Source organism: Mustela erminea, chromosome 4 (assembly GCF_009829155.1).
Source record: "Mustela erminea isolate mMusErm1 chromosome 4, mMusErm1.Pri, whole genome shotgun sequence".
NCBI lineage: Eukaryota > Metazoa > Chordata > Mammalia > Carnivora > Mustelidae > Mustela > Mustela erminea.
In genome coordinates, this window is record NC_045617.1 from 81,681,546 (window position 1) to 81,694,973 (window position 13,428).

General features: G+C 38.9%; 1 protein-coding gene across 6 annotated transcripts in view; it reads right to left on the bottom strand.

Moving 5' to 3' along the window:
* SLC35F1 (solute carrier family 35 member F1) overlaps positions 1–13,428 on the bottom strand; it is a 391,058-nt gene that overhangs the window by 74,188 nt on the left and 303,442 nt on the right. For all 6 annotated transcript variants that reach the window (XM_032339696.1, XM_032339699.1, XM_032339695.1 and 3 more), the window contains one exon: positions 1,521–1,648. In XM_032339696.1, coding sequence (XP_032195587.1) covers positions 1,521–1,648 — 128 coding nt within the window. The remainder of the gene's footprint in view (positions 1–1,520; positions 1,649–13,428) is intronic.

Genomic DNA, 13,428 nt, shown 5'->3' on the forward strand with positions numbered 1-13,428 from the left:
ATGGTACTCTTCTGCCAGAGGGCATTTGGAAATCCACAGGGACACTTTTAGTTGTTATAAGGCTGAAAAAGACGCTATTAGCTTTTAGTGGACGGAAGCTAAGAATGCTCAATGACCAATAAAGTAGGAAAGGGACCCAAATCATGAAAAATTGCCCCACCCAAAATGCCAGTAGTACTCCTGAAAAACAAGAGTCTGAGACAATCAGAAGTCTTATCCTGTATTGGGTTGGGGAGTCCAACTTTAAGCCAATTAGCTCACAGCATTCCCCTGCTGTCATTGTGGTCCAATTAGTATAAGGGCTCTGGACTTCTTTTCAATGGATTTAGGTAGACAAGCATCCCTTCTGTCTCACTGGGCATGCAGGAGGAAGCCTGCAGCCCCATCTCATTCCAGCTTAGACAACTTCCCATTCAATCCATGCAATCTAAATATGTTTAGGTGGTTGGTCTGCTTGCTTGATTCTGCATCATTTAAAAAATTTTTTTTTTAAAGATTTTATTTATTCATTTGACAGAGAGAGATCACAAGTAGGCAGACAGGCAGGCAGAGAGAGAGGAGGAACCAGGCTCCTGGCCAAGCAGAGAGCCGGATGTGGGGCTTAATCCCAGGATCTGGGACCATGACCTGAGCTGAAGGCAGAGGCTTTAACCCACTGAGCCACCCAGGTGCCTCTGATTCTGCATTTTTGTTATTGTTTTTCTAAGTAAATTATCTGAATGGCAGGAATGTTGTTGTGGTATCAAGTCTAAGTAAGATATAACACATGTGAATAATATTTTGTTTTCATCCCAGAGCCTTGGAATGCTATAAAATTCATAATATGGCCATAAACGGGAAATGAGGGTGAAAAAAAATGGTCAAGTGTATAATTTATGGTATAATGAAGAATGTAAATGGTGTCTTGTGAAAGTTGTGAAAACCTAAGTTTAAACTTGCAATTGTGTTTGTGTGTGTGTGTGTGTGTGTGTACACACACCCATGTGCATAAAAGAAAAGGAGAGGGAGGAAGGGGGGACAGAGTGGCTATCTTCATGAATAACACTATTTAGGAATTTGTATCTTGTTCTTTTAGGAAAGATTCTGTCCCTTCTGGTTGCAAAATCTCCTCATTAAAGAAAGCTAAAAGAAAAGATTATTAAGCACTGATTACTTAATCAAAGTCCATTAACTTGTTCTAAGATGTTTTAAGTTGTGTTTAAAATGGCTCTGTTTTTATGCCTATTAATAACTCTCCTACTGACATAAGATTAGTTGGTAGTATTCATAGCTAGAAAATATTTTCCTACATTTTCAGTAGTTACAGTCCAATAAGAACAAAGAGGAAAAAGATATGCAATTACATTTGAATTAAGAAAAATTAATAAGACATAGAAATAATGCACAAGTTAATTTTTAAACACCCAATGTCCCTCTTGCAAAACCTTTAGAGAAGTATTTAGATTTCCAGGTGACTAAACTGAAAGCAAACTACATCTGGAAACTGAGGAGGGTGAGAAATACATAAGATCCGCCAGTACCTGAATACTGGTCAGAGTCGTGTACTGGTAAGCCTTGACCACCAGATAATTTGCTTCCAGGTCGATGAGTCCCAGGATCATATATTTCCACCATCTTCGTCGTAAAATTGCCAGGAGGTTTTCTTCTCCTGTGTCATGAAGGTGAGAAGAAATGGGTTAGGTTCTGAAATAGAAACTGTATATTTAGAAGGATTCTAAATTATTGTTGTACTCTCTATTTTTCTTGTTCCTTAACAAATATTCAATTAAACAAATGAATTGTGTCAAAGATTGACATGTTTTTACTTAGCTAATAGTCTTCATTGTAGACCTTGTCTTTTCAAATTGGTTTTTATACCAGAATAAGACTAGGTAGGTTTTTAGTTCACCATGAAAGGCATTTTTCTCATGAACATCTGATGAAAAAAAAAGTCACATAATGTAAAAATAAAAGGAAAGGCATACCAGAAAGGCTGCATAAACACATACAACGTCCAAATCATTCTAAACTTCAGTATTGTGGTAAAATAGAAAGAAACAAAATGAGGGCAGGCCAATGGACAAAGGCCTATGCTTGACAGCACATCTGCAGTTAGACTCCCAGATGCCATCCTGAGTGCTTGCCCAGTTTTGAACATTACATGCTTTGAACATTATATTCTGGTGGGGTGTGGGTGATGGGAAAGAATTAAAGTAGAGGGTCACTCTCGGATGGAGAAGAGCCATAGGATCATGGTCTGAATATTGCTCCCAACCATAATCTTCACCATCTTGCTTCTTAAGTTTATAACATCAGAACAGATTTTGAATCCCTTAGCTTTTCATCCATATTTTTACATCTTTCAAGCCTGAAAGAAATCTTGTTTCTCAAGGGGAAATCATGATTGTTAATAACAGCACTCTAGAGTCAAGCTGTGAGGTCTTCATAGAAGTATGGGATCTGCAGAAACTGAGTGAATAGTGACTGTGTTCATTATGATTGCTGCACAACAAATTATCCTAAAACACTGCTGCCTAAAACAATAAGCAACTATTACCTCTTTGTTTTGTGGGTCAAGAGTCTGAACACAGCTTAACCGAGTGTCTCTGATTCAAGCTGTCTCAATAAGCTGCAGTCAAGTTATCACCCATGGATGTAGTCACATCTGAAGGTCTGACTGGGGAGGGATCTCCTTCTAAACTCACTCAGCATGGCTATTAGCAGGCCTCAGTCCTTACCTCAAGGGCCTACCTGAAGACATGGCAGTTGATTTCACCCAGGATGAGCAGTGGGGGCAATGGAGACAAAGTGCAGGGGAGAGGGAAAGTATAAGTTTTTTTTAATAACATCATCAGAAATGGGATTTCTCCCCTATTCTCTTCTTTAAAAGAGGGTCAACAAGTTCAACCTACATTCAAGGAAGAGAATTTTGTAAGGGTGTGACTATCAGGAGGCAGAGATCATTGGAGGTTATCTTAGAGGTTGGCTTCCCCAGTGACACACACATCTAGTATTTTAGTTATGCTTAAGCTGGTTCTCAAGAACCTCAACAGACTCCACATCCTCGCCTGTCTCTGAGCCACTCTCATGACTTTGAACTCCTAATTTCTACCAGTGGTCTTATTCAACTCACCTTATGATATGAGGTGAAGACCTTTTCAACCTTACATAAATTTGTAAAACAAATCTTTCCAGCTACATAGAGAATGTTGGAGTCTGAGCTGTGCCTAGTTGGCAACAGAGAGAGGTCTCTGGACCTTTGGTAGCTAACCCAGTTTTCCAGCCTCATTTTGGGAGCCACACTTCTCACAGCATTTGTTTCAAGTACACTAAAAATCTTTCTGACTTGGTGAATTGTTAATTCCTGTTCATCCTTCAAAATTTAGCTACTCTCTGCCATTCTGTTTGCTGTCACTGCCCCCTTGGCAATGTGTACCCAGTAGATCCTTTCACATGACTGTGACTACTTAGAAATTTTCTCTTCATAAAACTGAGAGTTTGGGGATGATAAGACATCAATGTCCCACTCATATATGTATCCATTGCCCTAAGCATATTGACATATAATAAGGATTAGCAAAGTGTTTTGGAATGGACTAATAATTGAACTGAAAAAAAGTGTGACGTGCTATTTCTCTGAGTACCTCAAGAGTCAGCTCTAGTACATGAGTCACATTTCTTGTGTTTTGCCCTGAGATTCATAGCCAGTGGATGTGATCCCCAAGGTCATTTCTTTATAGCAGCTCATTTTGACAGCACCCTTGCACAGCATTTCTGCCTTCCTTATCTGCCTACACATTTGATCAATCAACACACTTCTCAAGGTTTACTTTGTAAATTAGTGATTTGCCACCAGACTGAATATTCCCATCTTCTTGAGAGGTTTTTAAAAATCTCAATGCTTGGGACCAGACACTCAAAATTCTAGTGTAGTTGGCTTTGGGTGGACCTGGGCATTGTGCTGAGGATCAAACTTAGGACTTTGAAATGGTTGATGTCCAGTGGTTATCCTCAGGATGGCCTGCGCTAGGAATTTCAGATATAACCACAAAGTAGTGAATGCTCTTCATACCAAAGAAACACCTGAACATCTGGCCTGAAGTATGCTTTTCCTTGTCTTGTCTCTGGGCTTTTCCCTGTGCTGATTCCTCTGCTTGGACTGTTTTTCTTCCAGTCTCCAAATGAAAGATGAGCATAGACACTAATACCAGGGAGCCTTCCTTGATCTTCCTAGGGCTGGATTTCCCTGTAATATGCTTCTTTAACACCCTTTGCTTACCCACATACAGTACTAATTTCAATATATTATAATGACCTATTTTCTTGACCCTATTACTCATTAGATTATTAACAATTTGAAGACAGTAGCATTACCTTGGTCATCACTTTATCTCTAGGATCCAAAAATACATAGTAAGAGGTCAATAACTAATACAAAATGTATGAATAAATTTCATGTTTAATAATCTCAGCAATGCTAAGTAGATAGAAATTGAGGTATCTACTTTATAGTAGATATATAGTATATATTTATACATAGATTTATAGTAGATATATATTTATACATTTATACATTTATACATATATATATATTTATACATATATTTATAGTAGATATATGTTTATACATTCATGTTCCAGACAATGAAAATTGTTTTCCAGTTAGAATGTAGACAATATCTGACACAATTAATTTGGTGACCATTTTACACATGACATACTATACATAGGACATAAAAAGGTCGATGGCGTATAGAATTGCAAAGCTGCAATTCTATAGTTACAGGTCATTGTCCCAGTTAATTTACACAATGAACAGACAGTTGCCAAACTCAGAGCATACCAGCCACATCTCAATGATGTAAGACTGAAAATCTGGGTCATGGTGCTGTTTGTTCTACCAATCAATAACATATTCAAAGTGTAATTCATTACATAGATTCAAAGGAATGATTAATTGACTTGCTGTTCTGCTGCAAAAGTCTGCAAAGCAAAACACCTAAATAAATGTTCCATATTGTTCCATATTGTTTGATTTGAGGCACCAGAAAACATACAACATTCTTGCACAGCAAAATTATCCAGGAAGGCAAGAGAGCACTTTTGTATTTTTGGCTGAGCAAAAAATCCAGCCCTACGAACGACTGCTTAGGGATTTATCTACATGACTCTTATTAACACTGATGTACAACAGGCCATTAAAATTTTTTCTAAAATAATGAAAATGCGTTCTTTACAGCCTTTGTGCCAAAACACTCCCTAAATCTCTTAAAATAGGGCCATCCATAAGAAACACCAGCACAACTGGTGGTATGTTAATGCTTTGAAATTCTTTTTTTTTTTTTTTTAAATTAACTGAAGGAGTAATAAAATCCATGGGTGGAAACTTTAGAATTACAGTTTGCCATTTGCATGCATTCTGTTAATTATTATTTTTATTATCAATATGTTCAAATATAAATAAAATTATTAGAGAATATTATAATAAGGTAACCTGCAATCTGATTTAATAGATGTTAACATTTTGCCATATTTGCTTCATAAATATTGGGTTTTCTTCTGAGGAAGAAAATGTTTAAGATAAAACTGAAGCTCTCCTTCTGCTCTTGCCAGATTCTATTCCTTTCCCTCCTTCCGCACATCACGGTCTTGATATTGTTGTGGATCCTTCATGTTGGTGTTTTTGTTATACATTTCCTAGTTACGTTTGTATCCAAAATAGGATTTAACTTCCTTCGGTATGTTTTTAAACTTTAAATGAAAGTTTACTGTATATACTGTAGATGTCATTCTTCTAGGTTCTTCTTCTTCTTCTTTTTTTTTAATGTTTAACATTGTTTTAGAAATGTATCCCTATTGTTTTGTGTAGCGCTAACTCATTTATTTTAAACACTGCATATTCTCATACTCTCTGAATATGCCACAATTTATCCAGTCTCCCACTAAGAGACATCTAAGCTGTTTCCAATTTTTCTCTATTAGGAACAGTGTGGCCAGGAAAGTTACCCTGATTTCAAGTAACAGCATTCTAGAAACAATAACTACTTCACTAATTAAGAACAGGGAAGGGAATTACTGACAATCTTTATCACATCAGTCATATTGAATTTTACTAAGCACCAACAGCAGGACCAATTAAAAGTGGTTTAGAACTTCAGTAACAAAAATCTTCTCTGATACTTACTCTGTATCAGGCAATATCTACATGCATTACAAATATTGACTTTCCTAATCCTAATCCTAACACCATACAGTAGACATTGCTATTAACCCCATTTGCAGATGAGAAGACCAAGGTCCGGAGGAGTTAAGTAACTTGCCTGAAAGGTCACACAGATAAGCCAGGATCTGGACTCATGACAGGTCCTAGACTTCATACTCATTAGTCCTGTACAGTTTTGCCTCCCTGATTTGTACTGTGGCATTCTCCTCAGGAGGATACTTCTCATTTCTCTTTCATGACCTACCTGTCCCTACTCATCCCTCAGTGCCCCTCAGCTAACTCCTGGGGGTACCCATCACACTGAAGCCAATGTGCATGGAACCCCTGCTATTGCCAACGCCCAGCAATGCAGCTCCTGTAGCAGCTTAGGGATGATGACCACCAGCAAATCAGTATCAAGGATTCGGTGTCTCCCTGATCTAAGCCCATGACGAAATTCCCCTTATGAAATGTAAAATAAGTTTTAAAGTCATTTCTATTGCTTAAAAAACTCTAATTACAAGAGTTACTGTTTTATGCTGTACTACTTGCTAAAGCTTCAGGCATAGTAGCTGTGGTCACACATGGGGTGGGGCAAGGGGATGGTGAATACGTGCTAAAGGAAAGAGGAGAGAACTTTTGAACAAAAACATGGCGCACATTCATGGCAGTGTCTGGAAAACAGAGACCTTTGATTCATAGTGTTCTTGTTCACCCCCAGTGGTAGTCTGGGTCAAGAATAACAGTACTGCAAGAAAGCACCGGAGGTAGATTGGCTCAGGGAACAAGAAGCTGCATTATTCTTGGGACACTTTCATTAAGGGTTCTCATGGGTGGTGTGATCCTTCATGGCGTTCTTATGCAAGAACAGAGCCCAGCATGCTTTGCACAGAGAGCCTGCAAGCAAGAGCAAAGCCTCTCCACAGGGGTTGAGACCCTTACTCGAATGGACCCCTCTTTATCTCACAAATGGAGCCATAACACCATCTTTCTTTACCAGAACTCTAAATGGAAGTGTTTAAGTATCAACCAGTGAATCTGGGGTGGGGGCGGAAGACTTCTGATGGAGATCTTAATGATCCATCTTTAAAAGCTAAAATATAGTATTAGAATGTAGAGCTTAAAACAATTCTCTTTGTGAGAAAAGTGACCAAAATAAATGCACTAATAAGGAAATGAAAATATAAATTGTTCACAAAAAGGACTGTAACCAGTTGTACTTTATAATATGAACCTGAGAGTAAAGATGAAATACAAAAAAGAAATACAAAAAAGATAGATAATGAAGATTCAACTTTGTTTCATATTCTTTCAGTCATTTTTACCATTAGAAACAGACAGTGAGATTGGGAAGAGTGTAAGAGATAATGTTTTGGCTTGGTAGCAAACAGACTTGGGGTTGAGCACTGACTGCCTTCTGCTATGTGGTACTAAGTAACTTGGTTAATGGCCTTGAACCTCAATCCCTCTACTACAAAACAGGGATTATAACAACTATCTCATGGGGTATCATCGATTAAAGGTAGTATGAATAAAGTGTATAAGCTAATACCTAGCTAAGGTCTGTGAACAAAATACCATGGCAATGGGTAGGGTTCTGAAAGCCTTGTGCCTTCCAGCCACCCATGACAGGCTAAATCACCATGTTAGATGCAGCACACAGGAAGCTCAGGATAGTGAACCCTCATAATTATTCATTAAGACCTGGCCACACATGCCTGTCTGTCTCTTACTCTGGATCACATCCAAGCCAGTGTACGACATTTGTCCCAACTAGAGACAGGCTGAGGGCCTTGTCTTTGTCGCCTCTCCCCTGGACCAGACGCATATCTTGACCCTTTGGATCACACCACTCGACAGGAGAGTGGAGGCTGTGCATGGATGCACCTGCTCTCCGTCAACCCATCCCAGTCCCCCTCAGCACTTCTCTTGTTTATGTTTCCTCAACGATGTCTTTCCTAGTAAGTTGGACAATGTAAAATCTTATTACTAAGGCAAGAAAGCTGAATAACACTTTTAAAATCTTCTCAGTCGTCTGGCTGTTTTCCAGAAATGCCTAATAAAACTTTGGGAAAATATCCAAAAGCTAAAAGTGAACCCTAATCACATCAGGTTCTGGTAGCTCTTACTTTAAGCTGAATATGAGAGAAAAAAAGTTTAGATAATGTAGAAGGGATTGCACACAGGATAGATTTCTTAATAATAAGTTTATTTTGCTTCTTTCACAGTTATATTTCTGGCATTGATAATTAAAACCCAACATTCGAGCTCTAATTATGAACACAATCTATCACCTCTTCTGAGATTAAAACAGTTACATGCCTGCTTGTGATCTCTGTCTGTCAAATAAAAAAAAAAAAAATTTACACATTGTAATATGAAAATAAAGGCCTCAGAGTATGCTACCATTTTAACATTTTTAACCAAATCATTCAAATCTTAGAAAACTTCTCTTTCTTGTTTTTTTAAAGCTGTCATTTAAAAAAAAAAGATTTTGTTGATTTATTTGAGAGAGTGTGCAGAGTGACAGAGACAGAATGGGGGGAAGGGCAGAGGGAGAAGCAGACTCCCCATAGTTTAAGAGTGGGTATGTCGCTTTTGTGTACGGGTTTTTTTCTTTTTAAGATTTTATTTATTTATTTGACAGACAGAGATCGCAAGTAGACAGAGAGGCAGGCAGAGAGAGAGGGGGAAGCAGGCTCCATGCTGAGCAGAGAGCTCCAGGCAGGGCTTGATCCCAGGACCCTGAAATCATGACGCAGGTGCCCCCACCAGAATTTAAAACATTCTTTAAAACATGTATACAAGGGTACCTGCCTAGCTCAGTGGGTTGAGCCTCTGCCTTCTGCTCAGGTCATGCTCTCAGGGTCCTGGGATCGAGACTCGAGTTGGGCTCTCTGCTCAGCAAGGAGCCTGCCTCTTCCTCTCTCTCTACCTGTCTCTCTGCCTGCTTGTGATCTCTCTCTCTCTGTCAAATAAATAAATGAAATCTTAAAAAAATAAAATAAAATAAAACATCTATACAGTTCAGCATGTATTTTACATTCTTGGACAGAGCACTGTAAACAATAAACCAGCTTGGGGGCACCTGGGTGACTCAGTGGGTTGAGCCTCTGCCTTCAGGTCAGGTCGTGATCTCAGGGTCCTGAAATCGAACCCTGCATCCACCTCTCTGCTTGGCTGGGAGCCTGCTTCCTCTTCTCTCTCTGCCTGCTGTTCTGCCTACTTGTGATCTCTCTCTGTCAAATAAATAAATAAAATCTTAAAAAAAAAAGAATAAACCAGCTTGAATAACTAAACACTGTCACTATGAATAATTGAAAGAAGAATCTGAAAACCTTAAAAATGTTCTGCAGAGTCAAACACAATCCAACTCTTTTGTCCCATTTCTAATTGTAACACCTTTATTCATGTATATAATCTAACAACTAAAACGTAACCTGAGCATAACTTCCTTCCCTCAAACTCCTGTCCAGTTTATGCCTTTTGTTGAACAACCACTCCTTGGGGGCCATTTTCACTTTGTGTATCTTTTGCAGTTATCTACGCACACAGGTTCTTCTCTGAAAAGTCTCACGAGTAGTTCCTTTCTTTTGACTTAGGTAGTGAGTCTATGAGGCCGGGCCTTTCCCTTGGGGCTGCTGGGCTATTCAGCTCCAGGAGGCCGATGTCTCAGAGAAGTTATGAAGAATGGTGCCCTTTGAAGTTGTGTCTGTGACAGTCATGTCTGTTCTTTGGGACATAGGGAGGACACTGAAGCCATTCATCAGTGGGCTCTAACACTACACTCTCCCGGGCACTGACTGTATGATTTGGTTTTGTAACTGTGTCTCTCTAAACATCAATTTCTCTCATCTACAAATTGGAGCTACTAGGTGGACCTGCCTTCTAGAATATTTGTTAGGACTAAATGAAATATTTGTAAAATGCTTGACATGGTGCCTGGCAAGTTGCTTATGTTATTATTATCTTGATATTTATCATAGCTGGTCTTTCCTTATGCCCTGCTTCCTACATAACGTAGTTGTATAGTAAAGAATTTTACCTTGTCTCAAAAGAGGTCTGGTATTTGTCCTAGGCTAACAATATCATTTAGGGGAGGGGCTGGCCATGCCAGAAAGACCAGCAATGTGAGTTAGAGTGGGGGAATTTGGGTCACTGCCAGAGGCCAGAGATTGAGTTCAGCCATATGTGCAATGAATCATGCTTACATAATGGAGCGCCCATAAAAACCCGGAACACAGAGGGTCTACTGAATTTCCCTGGTTGGCAATATTTTATCCATATTCTCACACATTGGTGCTGGGAAAGTAATTCTAACTCCACCAGGAGAAGACAATGGAAGCTCTTCACTTGATACTCCACCTGGATTTTGCTCTCTGTGCTTCTACCCTTGGTTGATTTTTAACCTGTATCCCTTCCTTATAGTAACTGTAACCATGACTATAATAGTTCCAGTGAGTTCTGTGAGTCTGAGCAAATTACTGAAGCTGCGTATGGTTTGGGGGATACTTCCCACCTATGAACTTACAATTGGTGTCAGCAGAGGGATTAGTCCTGGATGGACCCTAAACTTTCTCACTTGGTTTAAACTCTCACAGTTGGTGTGAGGTAACAGTAGTGTTGGGGCTATGTCCCAAAGTCTTTGCAGGATGTTTTCCTCAAACACAACTAAACTGAAATGCCCTCCCTTGCTCAGGAACTTGAGTCCACATTAAGTGTATCTCAGAATAACCAGACCCCAGAATCCTCCAGGTCTGAACTCAAATTAAAATAAACCAACAACTAGCCTCCTTTCCAGATGATGTTAAGCAATGTATATAATTATGTGTTATCATAAAAAAGAGTGTAAAAACTGTGCTTTATACCTAAATTTTCTGTCCTTCTAAAGAGATCACTTACAGTGGGAAATACACTCACTAGTTTAAAATGGTTAATGATAGGTTGGCTGTGTGGAGGGGCAAATCCTTCGATTTAAAATTATTCAAAGCAATCATAATAAAACTATGTGCTAGTACAAATCTATTTTCCTGGGTGGGCCCTCTGGGAGGAAAATGTATTTGTCCTTTTTAATGACAAGACTATTTTCCTTTTCTTCATCCCATTTTGTGAAAAGTGACCCTACTTGCCTTTTGGAGGTTTTCCGTAATTGGCTCTGATAACTCCTGACATTAGCAGATGAATCTGTCAGTTTTATGAATTTTATTTTGAACGAAGAACTGTGTAGCAGCTAATGACACATGATGTAAGGGGAAGAGGCCAAAGTGGGCTTGCCTCTGGACTCCTGCTACTTGCTCAGCATATTCAAAAGACAGCATGACAGAAGGTGCCAGCCTGAACTCTTGAGGGCTGACCTTGAGCTCTGACATGAGAACATCTGTCATGGTGGACATATAGGTTAGAACCGGCATGGGAAATTAGCAAGAGAAGTGTCAATAGGCCAGAAACCCTAGTAAAGCAGAAAGCTGGTCAGCCCCCTCTCTCCTGTTCACCCTCCCACCTCCCAGCCCAAAAGACAAGCACACATCTACCAAGGCCACTGCTGTTACCTGACATCTATTTTTTCATTGAACACCAGTGGTCAGGCACTGACACCATATACTCATTCTCTCATTTACTTGCCGGCCTGTACTCTAGGTTAAAAGCATGGAGTCAACAAGACCTGTGTGAAGGTACTGACTCTGCCACTTGACTGGCTGTGTCACCTTGGGAAAGTTTATTCGTTTGTAAAATGAGTCAAACACTACTCATTTGAAAATATGCTGTAAGAATTAGGTGAGAAAATATACGTAAAGTGACTAGCTTCCGAGAAATACTTAGTGAATGATAGCTTTGTTACTAATAGCCCTATGAAGAAAGTATTTTTCAGAGCATTAAATTGGATTCAGAAGTTAAGTAATTTGTCTGAAGTTGGTCCTGACTGTTTATTGGAAAGTATCCACTATTTGAAGAATGATGTTTTTTGTTTCAATGGCACACTTAATAAAACAAGTCAGAAATATTTTTATTTATATGATCTTTCTGAAATTAGTTACAGTAGAGACAAGGCAGTATTTTCTGAGCAATGCAATAATAGTATCAATACTTATGGAAATATCTATCTTCCCACATGAAAATATTAGAGAATATATTTTGGGGACTAAAAAATCTTTCATTATACTGGGGGTGCCTGGGTGGCTCAGTAGGTTAAGCCTCTGCCTTCGGCTCAGGTCATGCTCTCAGGGTCCTGGGATTGAGCCCCACATCGGACTTTCTGCTCAGCAGGGAGCCTGATTCCCTCTTTCTCTCTGCCTGCCTCTCTGCCTCTTTGTGATCTCTCTCTGTTAAATAAATAAATAAAATATTAAAAAAAAAATCTTCCACTATACTAATCAGGGGCAGTGAGCAATATGGTGTCCAGATAACTATCTAAAATTATCATTTTCCACAAAAAGAAATAATGGTTTTTGGAGGAGTGGTTAATTACAGATTTGGATCAGAAAATGTAAGACAAGTCAAGCCTGGAACATCTTGTTACACAGAAGAGCAAGAAAGCAATCAAACACTATTAGGGTTGTGTCAAAAGGACACAGAGCCCAACTCGAAGGGTCTTTTGTATGAAGATAAAAACTAAAATGGATTGAAACGCATCAGATTTGTTTAAATCCATAAGCGCATAATCAATCTGAAAGCAACAGCAATGACAATTACAGCCTAACAAATAAAAAAACACAACCTTAACTGGTCACTGGTCTCCATATCAGAGGATATTAGCAAGCCAGTTCATTTTGAAAATTGGTAAATAAAGGGGGGAAAATCAATGTTTGGTCCCCCGGGATTCTTACATGAATTATACCACTAGGTCACTAAATAGTAGACGAGGGGAGATGGGTCTTTATGGTAACATACTAACACATGAAAAAGAAATGAGAAAATTAGAATATCATAATTTTGTACCCTGTGATGGAATTAATGGATGTTGGCCTTGAAGGTCAAGCTACTAACATATCAAAAGAAGAGACAATCAAGCAGTATGTTTTATGTTTCCTGATGGAAGAACAAAACACTACTTGCTTAAAAAAAAAAAAAAAAAGAACATAAATCTGATCAAGCCTCTGGACTCAGCTTATTAATTTAGGAGTTTAGAGGTCAAAGACGCATGTTAAAACACACTAGAGAGTCAATCAGCAAAATTCAGATTGTGAGATCGGCTGCAGTCTCACTACTCAGTTTGATCGGTGGGACGGCGGCAGCCACAGCAGTGAGTA